This window comes from Anopheles gambiae, chromosome 2 (assembly GCF_943734735.2).
Source record: "Anopheles gambiae chromosome 2, idAnoGambNW_F1_1, whole genome shotgun sequence".
In the NCBI taxonomy this organism is placed as follows: Eukaryota; Metazoa; Arthropoda; class Insecta; order Diptera; family Culicidae; genus Anopheles; species Anopheles gambiae.
In genome coordinates this window covers 42,514,610-42,534,431 of record NC_064601.1, presented here as the reverse complement: position 1 = coordinate 42,534,431, position 19,822 = coordinate 42,514,610, and the positions used below count along the sequence as shown (strand labels likewise).

The following is a 19,822-nucleotide window of genomic DNA, read 5'->3' as shown; positions in this document are numbered from 1 at the left end:
ATAGGGAAACATTTGCGTGATTCTCAAGATTTTGAAGATGACACAGTAAGCAGCCATCAAATTAAAACATACAGAAAGATCACAAATAAACAGATCGTTGTTTAGAAAAAAAAACAAGATATCATTTGTAATCTAGAACCTGCATTCGATGTTAGTCTAGCTCGTTCGACGTGAGGCGAACTTAAACGAAGAGTTTCCTGTTCTTCACCTTTACATTGTACGCCAAGCGGCTTGGCGGCTATATTTGACCAGAAAGAGTAAAGGAAATGAAAACAAGTTTTGACCGATTTTATTTCACTTCATTCCACACTAGGTTTGGCAGCCCTATGGAGGTTAAGGTCGTTGCCACCAGTACAACAGTTGGATCGTCGGAATGAGAAGTCGTAGTTCCTAGCCCGATCTTGTAGATGAGGTGTTAAAATGTTAAAGAAACGTGTAGGGCACAGACATGGAGGGCCGTCCTTACCAGTTTCTCATAGAAGATGAAAGTGACAGAAAGTGAACGACGTAAAGCTCACTGGCCGGTTCGGTTGTGTAAAGCTGCAGTGAATGCTTGTAATAGTGTTTTTTACGAAATCCGCACTAAAAATTCCACCAAGTAAAAGCAGCTGCATGTGCTCTCTTTTCTCTTTCTTCCTATGCATACTTACACACTCACACTCACACAGGTGTAGCTTCGATCGAATTCAATCAGCGAAAGTAATTTCCCAACCCTTTGGAAAGCATTCAGTATTCTGACTTACGCAAGGGTCAGACATATTTGACGTAACGCATAGAGACATGATGAACAGTCTTGCTAATGGAGGACTGACTTCATGCCTCTCTGGGCTGGTAGTGTGATAAGGCAGTTTTCGTTTTTGGTAACGATGACCAAAGTACTCCAAAGCTGTAGCTGATTAAATACCCTACACCGTCAGTACGAAATTGGGAGCCGCTTTCGGTAACTTTCAGCAAACTGTGTCGCAGTTTACAATTTCTCCTCACGTAGCCGTCACTGGACGAGTCTTTAAGGCCTCACTTTTTCTCGGACCAGTTTAGGGAAGGGTACGATACATTGAAAAGCCTAGGTTTCCAGACATTCCGAATCACGATCGTTAAATTTTCGGCAACAGTACGTGATCGATTAAGCAGTCTATGCGCCGCATATTCTACGTTTTTACGAACTTTACCCGCGTACAGTGAGCACACTACATTTCGCTAGTTGACAAAAAATAACCAAAAAAAGTGGTGTGATGTAATAAGACATAGGAAAACGATTTCACAAGTTCTTTTATCACTGTCATTTCGGAATCGATCATAGGACGTGCGGTTATGCGTTGCGTTAGGATTCATACGCTTAAGGTTTCTCCATATCATTTTCCTTACATTGTGGAGGTGTTGGGTGGGTGCATCATCCAAGTCCAAATAAAACCCGTTAGCGCATAAAAATTAAAAATGCGTACACCAATCCGCATCGATTCATGGTGCGTCTGTGGTCGTGACGTTAATAGTGCGGTGGACGGTAAAGCGTGTGCAGCAATACCTTCGACACGATTGATGCAGTATGATTGATGACTAATACTGATTACATATTGAACAGTTTAAATGAAACCAATAGTGAGCGTTGTAGAAAGTTGCAGTAGAAAGCTGATGTGAGTGGTTTAAGAATTGGGTTTGTTTGAGCGGTTGTAGCACGTAATACAGCATATAAAAATACAGTTTAACATTTTTGTTAGTCCTAATAAATTAACTAATGTAACTATCATTTTTTTTATTTTAGAAAATGCAGAAAATCTTTCGATAACACGAGACCAGTAGTGAAATATTTGATTAAAGTGAAACAAGTACACTTTGAAATCAGTGAATCGTCTATCAGTTTCGTCCCGCCGCTGCTGAGACTGAAAGCTCGCACTACACAAAATACAAAAACAAACTTTTTAGAGCACAACCAACGAGAACAGTTTCTTGTGGAGCACAACGAGTGAGATCAGTGACCAGTGTCTCTATAATCGCACAAAATGAGCGAGCTAGTCGGTGCCGCGTTCGGATCGGTAGCCACGGCTGCCTCGAGCGTTGGCTGGTTTGTGCCGATGCTGGTTGCCGCGATTGCCTACTTCCAGTACGAAGAGTTCATGGATCCGGAGGCGCGCGTTATCGATGTGCCGACGGAGATTATGTTGGACAAGTACGATTTTATAATTATAGGCGCCGGATCGGCAGGTAAGTGTGACAGTGAATGACGTTAGGGCCGCGAACGGGACTTTACGTTTCCAATTGCTACTGCCTGTTTCCAACTCACAGGAGCCGTGCTGGCTAATCGGTTGACCGAGGTGGAAAACTGGAATGTGCTGCTGCTGGAGGCCGGTGGCGATGAGACGGAAATATCCGAGGTACCACTGATGGCGGGCTATTTACAGCTGAGCAAGCTGGACTGGAAGTACAAGTCGGAACCGTCGGGAACGTTTTGCTTAGGTAAGTAGAGTCACTACTTTAAGACGGAACTTGTTGCCAGTGTGTCTTAACTTAAACTTTCTTCTTCTAATATCTGCAGCAATGAACGGTGGAAGGTGTAACTGGCCCCGGGGAAAAGTGCTCGGCGGATCCAGCGTACTCAACTACATGCTTTATCTGCGTGGAAACAAGAAAGATTACGACAACTGGGAGGCCATGGGCAATACCGGCTGGGGGTACAAGGATGCGCTGTACTACTTCAAAAAGTCGGAAGACAACACGAACCCTTATCTGGCCAACACACCGTACCACTCGACGGGGGGATATCTGACGGTCGGAGAAGCACCGTACCATACGCCACTAGCGGCCGCTTTCGTCGAAGCGGGCGTCGAGATGGGCTATGAAAATCGGGACCTAAACGGTGCCAAGCAGACGGGATTCATGATCGCGCAGGGAACGATCCGTCGCGGGGGACGGTGCAGCACTGGGAAAGCGTTTCTCAGACCAGCCCGGTTAAGGCCGAATCTGCACGTGGCAATGTTTGCTCACGTGACACGCGTGATGATCGATCCGATCAGCAAGATTGCGTTCGGCGTCGAGTTTATACGCGATCGCAAGGTGCACCATGTGCGCGCCTCGAAGGAGGTGATCGTGTCGGGTGGATCGGTAAATTCACCCCAGATACTGATGCTGTCGGGCATCGGGCCAAAGAGCGAGCTGGCCAAGCATCGAATCCCGCTGATCAAGGATTTGCCGGTGGGTGAAAACCTGCAGGACCACATCGGACTCGGTGGGCTGACGTTTATGGTGAACCAGCCAGTGTCGATTGTGGAGAACCGTTACCACTCGATGTCGACCGTACTGCAGTACGCTGTGCTCGGGCAGGGACCACTGACCATTCTCGGCGGGGTGGAAGGACTGGCCTTCGTCAGTACGAAGTATGTCAATGCGACCGACGACTATCCGGACATTGAGTTTCACTTCGTGTCCGGCTCGACCAACTCAGACGGCGGCAACCAGCTGCGCAAGGCTCACGGTCTGACGGAAGCGTTCTACAATACCGTTTTCAAACCGATCAACAACATGGACGCGTGGAGCATCATACCGATGCTGTTGCGGCCGCACAGCGTTGGTACGATCAAACTGCGCAGCAGCAATCCGTTCGACTATCCGTATATTTACCCGAACTATCTGCACGACGACCGCGACATGCGCACGCTGGTCGAGGGTGTAAAGATTGCGTACGCGCTGTCGCGAACGCAAACGATGCAAAAGTACCAGTCGACGCTGAGCGCGTACAAGTTCCCCGGCTGTGCACACATCCAGATGTTCACCGATCTGTACTGGGAGTGCATGATCCGGCACTACACGTGCACGATCTACCATCCCGTCGGCACCTGCAAGATGGGGCCGTACTGGGACAAGCAGGCCGTTGTCGATCCGCAGCTGCGCGTGTACGGTGTGCGCGGTCTGCGTGTCATCGATGCCAGCATTATGCCAAAGCTCGTCAGTGCCAACACCAACGCACCGGTCATTATGATAGCAGAGAAGGGGGCCGACATGATAAAGGATTTTTGGATCAAACGTGGCGTTGCGTGAAAGGGCAAATGGTCGTCGCACCGGTCGCTCTCTATCATCAGACCTTCTTTGTAAAATAAAACATTTTCCTCTCCAGCAAGCAATGTGATGAATGAGGCCCAGTCTGTGGCTGCGTGAATGTGTAATGTATGTGTGTGAGGTCGTGACTATAACGTAAGCGGTAACTAATTTATACACCAACCAGTAGTAATAATAAAGATGAAAACACATGTAAAATTGATGTACTCTAGTTTATGAACTCTGACCGAAACTATCTCCTGCTTATTCCAGATTATTATTCCAGAGTATTCCACAATGTAAAGAATATACATAACTAGTTTGTGTATTTACATATGCTTTTCCTATTATCGATCAGGCATTCAATAAATGATATCTTTGCATATCATCCCACAATTCCAAGAACCATCTCCTTGAAACGAAATTAATTTCAAAATGCATGGGAGAAATAAATTTGTTCCGTTCCTTTCCATTCCATTTCTACTCATACTGCCTGGCTCTCCTCCATCGCTTTGGCAGAATAGTCTGTGTGCAGTGTCTTACACTCCCGCAGCGTATCGGCGTGCGCTCGTAGATCGGCTGCGTACGCTGCCTTAACGAGATCCGCCGCTTTCTCTCCGGTCGCAATCGTAGGCACGTTCGTGTTTCCCGTGGTAATAACAGGAAAGATGCTCGCATCAACTACGCGTAGTCCGCCGATGTGGTGCACGCGTAGAAACCGATCAACCACTGCCATTGGATCGGTGACCGGGCCCATCTTGGCCGTGCCGCACGGATGATAGATTGTCTGGGTGTAGTGTCGCACCAGACAGGTGTAGAAATCGTCTTTGTTGGGAAAATTACTCGCTCGGCAGGCTGACCTAGAGTAATCAAGCAGGGTAGCGTTGATGTTGCGCATCGCCGTCGTATTTGCAAGGGCATCGGCGAACTTCAGACCCTCGATCTATAAAGTAACAAAAGTATTGGTCAACCCAAAATGCTGTCGCTCACGCAAAGAATTTGCTTTATCAATCTTACCAGTACCATCATATCCTTCGGGTTGTCAAAATAGTTGGGATGGATACGGATGTGATCATGTGGATTTTTACTTGCCAGCTCCAACCATCCGGTGCTGAGCGGGCGCGATAACATTGGTATGACCATGTACGAGTTTTGATACACCTGCTCCTCGTACACCTGCGCGTAGTAGTTGTTGCTGATACCCGAACCTCGCTTCCCGAACCGTCCGCCATCGGTTAGATCGGACAGGCTGGCGAGAAACAGCTCTACATCGGGCCAATCAAGTTCCGGATCTTGGTACTTGGTGTTCAGGAAACCCATAACCTCACACAGCGACATACCGTACAGCATGCCGTCCTCGTTAAAGAGGAACCGTCTCAGCGTATCAACGCCCACTGCGTCGCCAAAATCGTACGCTAGCGGGGGACTGCCTGGTGGTGGTCGTATCGTGTAGCCCCCCGCACCGGTTGCCACGTGATCCTGCATGTTCTGTCCTACGCCGGGCAGATCTTGGATCACACGAATGCCATGGCGTTCGAGCTCCTGCCTTGGTCCTATTCCGGACAGCATCAGTAGCTGCGGGCTGTTAAGCGCACCGGCTGATAGAATCACTTCCTTCGACACCATCACCTGGTACCGTCGGCCACCCTTCTCGAACTGTACACCGTAGGCGCGCCGATCGTTTGGATCGATCAAAACGCGCTCGACCATCGTTTTGGTGGATATGTGAAGATTCTTACGCGCCGCTGCCGGCCGTAAATAACCCTTCGCCGTGCTGCACCGTAACCCATTGCGGATGGAACCGTGCGGTACGGCAAAACCACTCTGCATCGGCCCATTCACTTCGCCGTACCGGTTGGTAAGGCCCATCTCCTCCAGCCCCGCCAGCAGATGGTTGCGCAGCGGCGTATGGTAACGGAATCGTTCCACACTGATCGGACCACCCCGCCCATGGTACGATAGATTGGCGTACCGTGGATCGCGCATATCTTCCAGCTTGAGAAAGTACGGCAGCATATCGTCGTAGCTCCAGCCCGGATTGCCCAGGTCACGCCAGGCGTCAAAGTCTCGCGGGTTGCCGCGCACGTACAACATTGCGTTGATCGTTGAGCTGCCGCCGAGTGCTTTGCCGCGTGGCCACCGGCACCGCTGATCTTTCATTGCGAGACAGAACCGATCGGACGGTTCCGTGCGAAACTTCCAATCGACGCGCGACGTCTGCAGCGTCGGATAGAGGAACGGTATGTCGGTCAGGAACGACTCGTCCGTGCCGGCCTCCAGCAACAGCACGTCCCAGTGGCAGATTTCGGAGAGCCGTGCGGCCATCACGGCACCGGCAGATCCAGCTCCCACCACCACAAAGTCGTAGATGTCCTGCACAAACGGGCCGGGAATGGGCTGCACACGGTGGTGGAAGTCTACAATGTCGGGTCGCTGCAGCCAGATGCTTGCATCAATCAGTAGCAAAAACACGGTTCCGATTCGCGACGTATAGAGCAGCCGCGTCCGCACTTCGTAGCTACCAACCGCGTTCATTTTGACGAGGAAACACTACACTTACACGCAGCCACTGCTAATGCCACTGAGGTGGCGAAAAATGTGAACCGTCCCTAGCCGGGTCGGAATGCCGACTGGTGCGTGTAGTGTAAACGATGTGGCAACTTTTCGCAGACGAACGGTCAATACCGGACAGCATGACAAAAATAAATCGGAAACATCCGTTCTTCGACCAACTAGAACAATTACCGTTCTTATATATTGTTTGTTACGCAATGAAAGTTCAATGAAGACTTATTGAGAATGTTATTTGTAACAAACTTTAAAATATGGAAGAATGTAATGTAAAATATCAAAATAAAAATTATCTACATTAACAAAGCCATATTACATAAATTTCCAAACGAAACAATCAGCAGCAAGGTTTCAACCCTGATCGGCTCAGAGCTCTGTCAGTCAGTACTGAAGGCGACCCAGTTTTTACTATTCCACGCTGTATCGATTTTGATGATGGCAGCAGTTTTGGTCAATAGATTGTAAACCAACACGGGACAATATTAATGACTCGTACTGGTGGGTTTAGTTTGTCACGAACCGTCGCGTAAATAACTTCACCTACCTGCCGAATTCAAGTTCTTATTTGAGGAAACTCCACAACTAAGTACCATCTAGCGTCTGCGTTATAACCTTCACCTGTCCCGTGCCGAAACCATGGGGTTCGGTCCACTCGAAAGCCAATACACGCGCATGCGCATCATGCTGACGCGCCCCACAAGCGCACTGATTTTGCTAATACTAGACGCCTGCATCTGGCTCCAGCGCACGGACGTGGTCGATTATCGGAACCGCGTGCAAGACATCCCGTCCCAGTTCATCTACGACGTGTACGACTTTGTGGTGATCGGTGGCGGAAGTGCGGGAGCGGCAGCAGCCGCCCGTCTCTCGGAGGTGTGCGATTGGAACGTGCTGCTGCTCGAAGCCGGCACTGACGAATCGTTTCTCAGCGATCTTCCCTACCTGTATCCAGCGCTACAGAAGGGCCCACTCGATTGGCAGTTTGAAACGGAACCGAACGAACGCTTCTGTCAGGGTATGCGCGGCAATCGGTGCAGCTGGCCACGCGGCAAAGTGCTTGGCGGGAGTTCCGTGTTGAACGCGATGATGTACGTGCGCGGCCACCCGGAAGATTACGACGAGTGGGCCCGGTTCGGTAACAGGGGTTGGAGCTGGCAAGATGTGCTGCCGTACTTTGTGAAGATGGAAAATGTGCGTGACCCGAACATTGCAGGCCGCCCGTACCACGGTACGACGGGCCCAATGACGGTGGAGCTGATCCGCAACCGGTCCGCGCTGCAGCCAATGTTTCTGCAGGCGGCCCAAGAGCTCGGCATGAAGCTGGCGGATGAAGTGAACGGACCCGACCAGCTGGTGTTTGCACCACTGCACGGTTCCATCCGCGACGGGTTGCGGTGCAGCACCGCCAAGGCGTATTTGCGACCGATTGGAAATCGCAAGAATTTGCACATCTCGATGAACTCTATGGTGGAGCGGATACTGATTGATCCGAAGGATCGCCGTGCCTACGGTGTAGTGTTTCGCAAAGGCAACCGGCGACAGTTCGTGCTGGTGACGAAGGAGATCGTCCTATCCGCGGGCGCACTGAACAGCCCGCATCTGTTGATGCTATCCGGAGTAGGGCCACGCGATCAGCTGCAGCGGCACGGCATTCGCGTGATCCACGAGCTACCCGGCGTTGGGCAGAACCTGCAGGATCACGTTGCCGCCGGGGGTGGCGTGTTTTTGATCCAAAACCCGACCGGAAGCGCACCGCTCTCGATACGCCTGGTGGAAGTGAACGAAGTTTCGGTGGCACGCGACTTTCTGTTTCGGAACCAGGGCCGGCTGCTGTCGATGCCGTCCTGCGAGGTGATGGGGTTCATCAACACCAAGTACAACAAGCCGGGCAGCCGGCGGGGCAATGTGCAAATTTTCATGTCCGCTCAATCGGATATCTCGGACGGTGGCACCGAGGGACAGGCTGGCGCCGGTCTCACCTACGAATACTATGCGCGCAACTTTGAGTCGTGGGTGTACCACGATTCCTTTCTGATCATGCCACTGCTGATGCACCCAGAGAGTCGCGGCTGGCTCGAGCTACCCAGTGCCAATCCAATGGATAAGATCAAAATCTATCCCAACTATTTTGCGGTCGAGCGGGATCTGGACATTTTGGTAAGTTGAATAGTTTACGAGAGGGGTTGCTTGTTTGGTTCTTCGTGAAACTGAACGGGGAGGAGTCTTTCGCTTTGCAGGTCGAAGGGCTCAAGTTTGGCGTGCGCGTTGCTGAGACGTCCGTGATGAGGAAGATCAACGCAACGTTCATTTACGATGCAGAGCACGGTGACACGTGCAACGGACAGGTCGGTGACGCTTTCTTCAAGTGTCTCATACAGCATTACTCGCAAACGATCTATCACCCGTCAGGCACCGCCAAGATGGGACCAGCGACCGATCCGATGGCGGTGGTCGATGATCAGCTACGGGTACACGGTATAGGAGGGCTGCGCGTTGTAGACGCTAGCATAATGCCGAAGATAACAACAGGAAATACAAACGCACCGACCATCATGATAGCGGAACGGGCTGCCGACCTGATCAAGTACGCACATCTGCCGGCCCTGGCACGCGAAGAACACTATCGGCAGTGCGCTAGTATCGACTACCAGTATCACCCGTCCACCAGCAACACAGTGACGAAGGTTATAAAAAGTTCCAAAAAAGTTCCATAACATGCAATCGTATTTATCGTTTAGTTACGGTGATCTGCAAGGTTCTTCTACTATTTTACTAGTACAATATCACACACAAGATTAATCGTATGTGCACGATTCACTCGATGAATCTTTCATTAGCCATTAGTTAGAGCTTGTTAAGTAAGTCGCAATTCTTAAAACCTAAAATAGAATTAGCCGATTGCGACAAGTCTATCTGTTTACATGGATTATCAGTTTCGTGGAACTGATAATCAGCGGCGTCTTCCTGATTGCAATCACAAATGGCAATTATCGCTTTGACACAATTGGCGTAAATATTTATTTAGTTCAATCTAAAAGCAAAATCGGTTAAAGCGAATAAGTGCAGGTATAGAAAAAGGTAGAATTTATGATCTGTTGCACTCCAAATTCAAAAGAGGGCTTATTTGTTTGGGCTCAATTGTGTTCCATGTACTTGTGTCTTTAGATGACGCAACATTGTTACAGGTTTCAAGTAGGAACAGAAAAAACTCGCCAACAATCGATGCAAAATTTGTTTATTTTTTTATATTTAACACTAGTCCGAACTACATTGCCAATAATGTGGTAGTTGCGGACGAATAACACGCAAAAGAATACATGAAATAAATAAAAAAAAACGACGCTAAATTAAAACTCGTATGACCGACCCGGCTCGCATAGTGCTCGCAGTCAGTCCAAACAAATACACAGATTCCGCAACGGCATAAACAGAACGTGCGTTTGTATGGATGAGATCGGCAGAAGAGCGAGCGATAATACACGCCGGGCGGCCGCAAGAAACCACAGTTCTCGATTGTGCTTCGTACCGTTCGGTTCAGTGTTTGCGTTCAAGAGTCAAGTTCAATGTAAGTTGCCAGCTCCCTTTGCAAGTAGTGTGTGCGCGTACCTAAAGGGTGGTGTAAATTCCGGTTCCTTTTACACCGTTTGAGTAGAGGTTTATTTACGCGTAGCTAGCCCTTGTCAGTGTAACGTACGCAAAGTACTCAGTTTAAAAATAGATCTGTGTGATGATTGAATCGTTGTACAAACGGATATCATGCACTTTTTTACGTCACACTGCTAACAAGAGTGAATATATGCTCCATTTGTTAATGCTGCTTCCACTTTGGCCAGTTTTCTTCCCTGGCGTACATTTCTTTTCCAGCGTAAACACATCTACAGTAGCTACGATGACTTTGTTGATTGTGCATTGATATGCAAACAAAAAACAAACGCAGCCACATAGAGTTGATGTATAATTGGGTGGTACCGGTGTTTTGGAAGATTACAAAGCCACACAACATCGCCACATGAACGTGTGTGCTGGGATGGTTGGGGGTATCCATTATTCAAAGCCGATTCCTTCGTTGCGCATCACATCCGGCCCGCTTTTGCGTATGCTCTGTGAATATGTGTCGTCTGCTGTGTGATCGTGTTCTCTGCTGTCATCTTAAAGAACTGATGGATAACCGACGACATACGACTGGATACGAGATAGTGTGTGCTCGGTTGCTTTTTTAAAACGTTTCGATTTACTATTGACAGTTCTATAACAACCTTTAGCTGTTGCGCTTGTGTGTTAGCATAAAGCGGCTGCGCTTTTGCAGCATGTAGAAAAGACAGCGTGGAAAGTTAGCGCGCGAGTGATGACGTGTTAGAACCAAAACGCTTTTAAGAAATCCATCACAATCTTTTTTTTGCTTATCAACACGGTTAAGTACACGGTGTCCACCTGATAAGAAGTGCTCGACCGATAAGCAGGTGCAGTGTGCGCCTTATTATATCATGTTTATCGCTGTTAAGTGTGAATTGTAAAGCGGCAAACAGCGTGATAATGTGCTAATGTCATGCTTACCTCCACCATCGCAACGTCAATAGTACGAACGTTTTCTTAAGGCATAACATAAGTCAATAATGAAGTATAAATGAATGATCTCGAAGGGTACAGTTTCTCTTACATGGTACAGGGTGGACAAATGTGTGCAAGAGATTTTGTGACTTGTGGGGTGTTTGGTGCTAGCGCCATACCTGCAGGAGAAGAGAGAAGGAATAAAACGATTTTAGTATACAGGCATGAGTAATAAAGTCGTGTGCGAATATTAATGGGAGCAAGTAAACTAAGTTTTAATATATATCTGCAGCAGTCTGAAGGTAAATGATTTGCTATTACAACATTCAGAACCATCGTCTGGCAGATTAGTATTAAATTTGTTTGAGATCGAGTTGGAACTACTTGTAAATGACGAGGGTACCAGAATCGCTACCTTCGTGCCAGCGAGGTTGTTGATAACATACATTAAACACTACCATTAGTGCTTCTAGCAAAGAGCAACCGGGCGGGTGTCCTTCATCAAACACGCACTTATAATAAGCGTGTCGGTAGGAAACGCTTCAGTCTATCAAAACCCATCCAACCAACCGGGCCACGGTTATCGTACAAGTAGTACGCACATACACATATAGCTTTTCTACGCGTTTGCTTTGCAGATTGTTCCTTAGATACGACCCGGAACGCTACCGCCAGCGCAACGTTGTTAAGGTAACTCTTACAACCGGAAGACTATGGAGGCCTTAATGGGAGGCCAGTGCGCCGCACAGAGCGTCGGACCGGCGAATCAGCTGTTTGGGCTGCTGGTGCAAACAATCCTGGCGGCACAGTGTGCGATTTCCCCACCGGATATGTGGCCGAAGGACTACGGCCCGACAGCACTGCAGCGCGGATTGGATGAGTACGATTTCGTGATCGTCGGTGCCGGTTCCGCCGGGTCAGTTGTTGCCAATCGACTGTCCGAAAACCCGGATTGGAAGGTGCTGCTGCTAGAGGCGGGCGGGGATCCACCGATCGAGTCTGAGGTAGGGTGTCGGAATGTGTGTTTACTGTCTGCTGTTTGTGTTTGTGTGCTTCTTATTTTATTTCCTACCCTACCATCCTTCTTCTGCTTAATTCTTCAACGTTCCGCCTTTTCCCATCATCCTCTTATGAACCTTCCCATCCCCATCTTGTAGATACCCTTTATGCAAATTCATTTAGCGAAATCAAACGTAGATTGGGTTTACTATGCCGATTCGAGGGATAAACTCAACCCGCACAATCGCACTGCTTGTCGAGCGTCAACCTCGCCGGCCGGTTGCTATTGGCCACGTGGCAAAATGCTCGGCGGTTCAGGAGCAATGAACGCCATGGTGTACATTCGCGGTAATGCACGCGACTACGATGCGTGGGAGTTCGAGGGCAATTCTGGCTGGGGATGGCGGGACGTTTTGCCGTACTTTCGCAAATCGGAAAACAATCACGACGCGGCAGTCCTCGGCGATGGTACGTATCACGGAACGGGAGGATATTTGTCCGTTAGTAGTGCCTCAGGTCATTCCGGCCACATGGAACATCTGATAGCAGCGGTACAGGAAAGCGGATACGACTACTTGGAAGATTTCAATGGCGAAAATCATATCGGTTTCGGTCGGGTGCAGCTTAACACGATCGAAGGTGCTCGGTGCAGTCCGGCGAAGGCATTCCTTGCACCTATCAAGGACCGTCGAAACTTGCATGTTATTAAACGAGCACTTGCAACGAAGCTTGAGGTTGATGCGCATCAGCGGGTATCATCAGTGCGGTTTGTAATTGACGAGCATAACGATTCTTCAAACGACCAGATGCGTGTGCTGGAGGTTAAGGTGCGCAAGGAGACGATCGTTTCGGCTGGTGCAGTAAACACGCCGCAGCTGCTCATGCTCTCGGGAATTGGGCAGGAAGAGGATCTGCGCGAGCACGGCATTAGGATCGTATCCGACCTACCCGTTGGACGCAATCTTCAGGACCATGTGATGGTGCCACTGTTTTATTGCATCAATCGTTCGTCAGCCACCGATTTTGATCTGAACCGGAATGTAATAGGACATATGTACGATTATCTGATGCATCGGAATGGTCCACTAAGCGAGATTGGTATCAACGCTTTCACGGGATTTGTAAACACGGTCAATCATTCGGATCCATTTCCGAACATACAGTACCATCATATGTATTCTCGTAAGCGGTCGAATATAGCTGGTCGCTGGCTGAGAATGATGGAGCTGGACGGGCCTTTCAGCAGCAGCGTGACGGACGCTAACAATGAAGCGGATGTGCTAGGTGCATTCGTAATTTTGTTAAAGCCAAAGTCATGGGGTCGAATAAGGTTGCAATCAGGGCAGATCGAACAGAAACCTAAAATTGATGCCGGTTACCTCACACACCGACAGGATATCGAAACACTAATCGAAGGTATCCGCATACATCAAGACATCATGGCAACGGATGCCGCTAAATCGATGGAACCCGAGCCGGTACGGATCGAGCTGCCAAGTTGTCAGGACGAACTGTACGATTCCAACGCGTACTGGGAGTGTTACATTCGAGAACTTACCCTGACACTTTACCATCCAGTGGGGACAGCAAAGATGGGCCATTCTAATGATCCGGACGCGGTAGTCGATCCAAGATTGCGCGTCAAAGGCGTGGCGGGGCTACGGGTGGTCGACGCTAGCATCATGCCTGACATTGTGAGCGGTAACACGAATGCGGCAGTTATCATGATTGGCGAAAAAGCGTCCGACATGATAAAGCAGGATCATGAATGGAATGAGGAAGAAAAGCAGCGTAATTGAGAAATGATACTTTGAAGAAGGAAACACGAGAATGTGTCAAAAAAGGCCTATTACTGTACATATTGCGTTGCGTTTATAATGCACCCGAGTTTGCGCTTATGAAATGCACTGGTTGGTTGGTCGGTTGGTTAGTTGGTTGTCGGATGAGAGTTACAGTACTATGGGTTTGGAGTGGTTTTATCTGTTGGCGTGCATACAAGTGGAGGACGATTGCAACTGTTTACACAAGGCGCTATGCACAGACAGAACGGGGGCAGGGCACGTTCTTTTGGATGCACTTGATTCGATGACGATTGAGCGTTAACTTATGTGTACTCTTCACTCCAGATCGCATCTATGGCGATGGCGCTGCAGCACAGCGACGTCGACTGGGCGTATAATGTGCAGCGGTCAGACAGCTCGAGCCTGGGAACGCGTAACGGAACATTTTGGCCCCGGGGCCGTACCCTGGGCGGATCCGGCGCAATTAATGCGATGATGTATGTGCGAGGCAATCGGCGTGATTACGACCGCTGGCAGAGTTTGGGCAATCCCGAGTGGGGATGGGAGGATGTTCTGCCATATTTTCGCAAGTCAGAAAATATGAACAATCCAACGCTGGTTCGGGGCGAAGGTGCCAAATATCATCGAACGGGTGGATATTTGAATGTGGAGCAGCGCATTGACAATACGACCTTGAACGGAATCCTGCGCCGAGGTGCATTAGAGCTGGGTTACGAGTGGATTGATGATTTCAATCGTGACCGGCACAACGGTTATGGTAACACGCAATACACAATTATCGGTGGAACACGCTGCAGTCCAGCCAAGGCGTTCCTTACCCCAGTTCGGCAGCGTCAAAACCTGCACGTCATCAAACATGCGTTCGTGGACCGGGTGCTGATTGACGAGCGTAACGTTGCCACGGGCGTACGCTTCGTTGTCGATGGAAGTCAGCGTGTGCAGCAAGTGGCAGTGCGGCGTGAAGTTATTCTTGCGGCAGGTGCTATCAACACTCCACAGCTCTTGATGTTATCGGGAGTTGGGCGGACGGATGAACTGAAGCAGTTCGGTATTCCGCCCAAGGTAGATCTGAACGTTGGAGGTAATCTGCAGGACCATGTAGCGGTTCCACTTTTTTTCAAATTCTACGCACTACAAGAACAGGATATTAATGATCAACTCGCTCGCATCAATGAATTGTACACGTATGTCGTGCAAAATCGCAGCCAGGCTGTTGTTCGAACTGGACCATTGAATACTGGCGCGTTTCTCAATACTAAAAATACCAGCGATCCTTTCCCAAACTTGCAGATATTAAACTTTGCCTTTCCGAGGGGCGGTAGGTTCAGCGAGGCACAGACAAGACATTTTGAATTTACCGACATAATCAGTGCATCGGTGCAGGAGGTGGATCGTGTCACTCCGGCGATGTATGTGCACATTACAGCACTCAACCCGAAATCGCGCGGTCGCGTCAAGCTGTCGAGTGCTAACCCTCGGGTGCATCCAATCATTGAGGCGAACTACTTTGAACATACAGATGATCTGAACGTATTGGTGCAGGGAATACGACTCCAGCAACGGCTACTGCAGACGGAAGCGTTTCGGAATGCTGGAGCAACGCTTCACCGGATTGATATACCCGGATGCCGAGAGCAGGTATATGATACGGACGCGTACTGGAAGTGTTACGTACGACAGCTCACCGTTACTACCTACCATCCAGTTGGGACGGCAAAAATGGGCCCTGCCACGGATCCAGATGCTGTGGTAGACTCTAAACTTCGTGTTAGAGGCGTTCATGGATTGCGAGTGATCGACGCCAGCATTATGCCGTTAATAGTTAGTGGCAACACGAATGCTCCGACTATCATGATCGCTGAAATGGGATCGGACTTCATCAAACAAGAACACGGGGAACTCTTAGATGAAACCGGAAACGAATTTTAACTTGAACAGTGGGATTTTAAATGTTTAATTTGAATTTGAAATTATTGAATATAAAATTATCAAATTCCCTAAACCGAACAATCCAAGAATTTCCTTAAATCTACTCCTGATCCTGCTATCTTCCTATTTCTGACTATCTATTTCTAATTGTAGTTTTGAATTTACTTCTATTCTGATCATAAAATATGTAGATTGGTCGTATGCCAAGTAGCGTTGCTAGTTTGCATCCATGTTTACATCAACCGCTTTTTGCAGATTCCCGAAACATTCTTCACCATACAAAAAACCGACGCCGATTGGGAAAATTACGTCGAACCGACGCCACACGCTAGCAAGGGCTCGAAAGACGGCGCCTTTTGGCCGCGGGGTCGTACGCTCGGTGGCTGTGGTGCCATCAATGCGATGTTGTATGTGCGCGGCAATTCCCGCGATTACGACGGCTGGGCTGAGCTGGGCAATCCAAACTGGGGATGGAGCGATGTGCTACCGTACTTTAAGAAAAGCGAAGACAACCACGACTCAGAGCTGTTGCGTCGCGATGGCGGCAAGTATCATGCTGCTGGCGGGTATCTCAAAGTCGGTAACTTCCCGGTAAATCATCCGCTAGCCGAAGTAATGCTGCAAGCGTTCAAGGACGCAGGATTTGAGAGTACTGCCGACATTAACGGAGCACGGCAGGTTGGTTTCGGACGGGCACAGGGTACGATTGTGAACGGTACGCGCTGTAGCCCGGCTAAGGCATTCCTGGTGCCTGTGAAAGACCGTCCCAATTTGCACATTATCAAGCACGCGGTCGTGGTTACGGTCGAGCGCGATCCATCGACTGAACGGTTCAAGTATGTGAACTTTATGATCGATAATAAGGTGTTGAAGGTGGCTCATGCACGCAAAGAAGTGATCCTTGCAGCCGGTGCAATTAATACACCACACATCCTACAGCTGTCCGGCATTGGGCCGAAGGCTCTGTTGGAAAAGGTAAACATTCCTTTGGTTGCTGATCTGCCGGTGGGAGAAAATCTGCAGGATCATCTGTTCGTGCCGCTGCTCTTTAAAATGCACAAATCAACTGCCGAAAATTACAACATACAGCAGGAATTGGCGAAGAATCTGTTCCAGTACATTATGACGCGCTCCGGGCCGATGGCTGGACATGGTGTGACGAGTGTAATCGGATTTATCAACACACTTGATGCATCCAGCCCTTTCGCAGACATTGAGTATCACTTCTTCCAGTTCGAGAAGGGCTCTGGGAAGTCAGTTTTGTTCTGCGATAAGGTTGGCTACACCCAGGAGATATCGCAGTCGATGCTAGAAGCGGCTACGGAGGCCGACGTGGTGATGGTTATCGTGGTGTTGCTCAACCCTAAATCGAAAGGACGCGTAACGCTTGCTACCGAGGACTTTAATGAGTTCAATCCGCCGCGCATTCAAAGCGGCTATCTGGAGGCAAAGGAAGACGTAGAGGCTGTTTTGCGTGGAATTCGTTACATCAATAAGATTGTCGACACACCGACGTTCCGTGAGCATGAGGGAGAACTGCACCGCATGAAGCTGTCCGAGTGTGATGAACTGGTGTACGATAGTGATGATTACTGGGAGTGCTATGCACGCTATACGACCCTTACGTTGTATCATCCAGTGGGAACGGCTAAGATGGGTCCTGACAGTGACAAAGAAGCAGTCGTCGATGCAAGGCTGCGTGTAAAGGGTGTTGAAGGACTGCGCGTGGTCGATGGTAGCATTATGCCGAACATTGTGTCGGGAAATACTAACGCACCGATTATGATGATCGGCGAAAAGGCTTCGGACATGATTAAGGAAGATTGGGGTGAGGGGCCAAACCATACTGAGCTTTAAGCGACCACATTGTGTTTTGTATGCTTTTCAATAAATGTTCATCTCATTGATTCCATTTTTTCTGTATCGATGCATTACCGTTTATTCGTTATTGAGCTTATTGTTTGTCTTCAATCAATTGATCACCGGTAAGGAAAAACTTTCTTGATGTTTCCCAAGTATATAGAAACTCTTACCCTTAATTAGGTACCATATCTGGCATTCGCTTTGCTGAACGGTTCGCATGTCTGGAATTATTACGCCGAAAGGAGTGACACAGCTAGCAAAGGCTACAAGCGCGGAAGTTACTGGCCGAGGGGTAAAATGTTGGGTGGATCAAGCAGTAACAATATCATGCTGTACGTGCGTGGCAATAGCCGCGATTACGATCGCTGGGAGGAGCAGGGTAATCCGGGCTGGGGTTGGAAGGATGTGCTGGAGTATTTCAAAAAGTCCGAAGATAACGGGGCGCAACATTTGCTGCAGGAGAGAGCCGACTACCACGCACAAGGTGGTTTACTCAAGGTCAATTCTTTCATGTCAAACGACATGACTAAACTAGTGATAACTGAGGCGGCACAAGAGTTGGGTATACCGGAGATTATGGACATCAACAGTGATGAGTATATCGGTTACAATGTAGCGCAAGGCACGGTCCACAAGGGAAGACGCTGGAGTACAGCGAAAGCATTTCTAAACACCGCAGCTGATCGACACAATCTGCACATCATTAAAAATGCTCACGTGACCAAGATCAACTTCGAGGGGACTGCAGCGACAGGCGTGACGTTTGATGTGCCCTCCCAGGCGGGTGTTTCAGCAAGCATACGCAAAGAAGTGATTATATCGGCTGGTGCAATAAATACACCACAAGTTTTGCAGCTTTCCGGACTGGGAGCAAAGGAGCAACTCGATCGGCTAGACATCCCGCTGGTTAAGGAAATACCGTCAGTGGGGGAAAATTTGCAAGATCATTTGATTGTGCCCCTGTTTCTGAGTCTGCACGGTTCACGACCGATCGAACGCAGCATGGATGAACTGCTCGACAGTATCTACAGTTACTTCCGTTACGGGCTTGGTACGTTTGGTACCGTCGGTATAACAGATCTTTTAGCGTTCGTCAACACACAAAGCCCGGCCGCCAAATTCCCGGACATACAGTACCATCACTCGCTCATTCTTTGGAAAACGCCCGATATAGCACGACTCACTCAGTGTTTCGGCTGGGAAGACTACATTTCCCATCAAATAATTGAGCAAAACCAAAAGTCCGAAATCCTTATGGTGATGGTAACACTACTCAATCCCAAATCGAAAGGAAATGTGCAGCTTCGCTCGTCCAACCCGTACGATGCACCAATCATCAACGCTAACTACCTCGACGACCAGCGGGATGTAAAAACGATCATTCGTGGCATTCGGTTCTTCCGCAAACTTTTGGATACGGAAAATTTCGGCTATCATGAGCTGAAAGAGTTCCACCTGAAGATTGAGGAATGCGATCGGTTGGAGTACGAATCAGATAGCTACTGGGAGTGTTACGCCCGATACATGTCCTCTACTATCTACCATCCTACGGGTACGTCCAAAATGGGTCCCGATGGAGATCAAGCGTCCGTTGTCGATTCTAGGCTGAAGGTAAGAGGGGTACAAAATTTACGCGTAATAGATGCAAGCATTATGCCCGACATTGTGAGTGGCAACACAAATGCACCGACTATCATGATCGGTGAAAAGGGTGCCGATATGATAAAGGAGGATTACGGAGTAGAGAAGAAGGAAGCAGCTACACACACAGAACTCTGATAAATATAGTGATCAACTCGAAAAAATGTCAAATTTTCTACGTAGCAGCAGCGTATGCTGGCGAAATAAAGTTTTCGTGTGTACAGAAACAATTACCGGTTGAAGTGTAATAACTGACGATGTTGCCCCTAAAAGTATGCACGAACCGGTTCATGATGACAAGCTTTTACAGTGATGGGAATGAGAATATACATGGGTTGATATTTTATGTGATACGATGTAAGCATTTGTAAAGATATTTAATCACTAATTACACGGAATGAAATTTTAACTTAATACAACATCCAACAATGATCGAATCATAC

General features: G+C 48.7%; 6 protein-coding genes across 23 annotated transcripts in view; 4 read left to right on the top strand and 2 right to left on the bottom strand.

Moving 5' to 3' along the window:
- Positions 1-19,822, bottom strand: part of LOC1268733 (flotillin-2) — a 161,293-nt gene that overhangs the window by 18,771 nt on the left and 122,700 nt on the right. The gene's annotated exons all lie outside the window — the stretch shown is intronic.
- Positions 1,055-4,249, top strand: LOC1271525 (glucose dehydrogenase [FAD, quinone]). Its single transcript, XM_310340.2, has 4 exons — positions 1,055-1,631; positions 1,760-2,199; positions 2,281-2,451; positions 2,531-4,249. Exons 2-4 carry the CDS (start codon positions 1,998-2,000, stop codon positions 4,027-4,029), a joined length of 1,872 nt encoding a protein of 623 aa, XP_310340.1. The 5' UTR covers positions 1,055-1,631; positions 1,760-1,997; the 3' UTR covers positions 4,030-4,249.
- On the bottom strand, positions 4,334-7,050 carry LOC1271519 (glucose dehydrogenase [FAD, quinone]). Its single transcript, XM_310338.8, has 2 exons — positions 5,044-7,050; positions 4,334-4,969 (listed from the first exon to the last, which is right to left on the bottom strand). The coding sequence occupies exons 1-2, from the start codon at positions 6,559-6,561 to the stop codon at positions 4,511-4,513; spliced, it is 1,977 nt and encodes a 658-aa protein (XP_310338.8). The 5' UTR covers positions 6,562-7,050; the 3' UTR covers positions 4,334-4,510.
- LOC1271524 (glucose dehydrogenase [FAD, quinone]) lies at positions 7,097-19,609 on the top strand. 4 transcript variants are annotated; one of them, XM_061649013.1, is made up of 3 exons: positions 7,097-8,754; positions 8,835-10,162; positions 11,784-12,068. In XM_061649013.1, the coding sequence occupies exons 1-2, from the start codon at positions 7,234-7,236 to the stop codon at positions 9,309-9,311; spliced, it is 1,998 nt and encodes a 665-aa protein (XP_061504997.1). In that variant the 5' UTR covers positions 7,097-7,233; the 3' UTR covers positions 9,312-10,162; positions 11,784-12,068. The 4 variants fall into 4 exon arrangements, with proteins under 4 accessions (XP_061504997.1, XP_003436613.2, XP_310335.4 ...); XM_003436565.2 differs by lacking the exon at positions 7,097-8,754 and adding an exon at positions 16,131-17,787 and having other exon boundaries at positions 9,702-10,162; positions 11,784-12,149; XM_310335.5 differs by lacking the exon at positions 7,097-8,754 and adding an exon at positions 17,919-19,609 and having other exon boundaries at positions 10,032-10,162; positions 11,784-12,149.
- LOC4578447 (glucose dehydrogenase [FAD, quinone]) lies at positions 12,189-14,001 on the top strand. The gene has a single exon (XM_061649019.1). It carries the CDS (start codon positions 12,312-12,314, stop codon positions 13,941-13,943), a length of 1,632 nt encoding a protein of 543 aa, XP_061505003.1. The 5' UTR covers positions 12,189-12,311; the 3' UTR covers positions 13,944-14,001.
- LOC133391951 (glucose dehydrogenase [FAD, quinone]-like) lies at positions 14,280-15,948 on the top strand. The gene has a single exon (XM_061649037.1). The coding sequence runs from the start codon at positions 14,280-14,282 to the stop codon at positions 15,873-15,875; it is 1,596 nt and encodes a 531-aa protein (XP_061505021.1). The 3' UTR covers positions 15,876-15,948.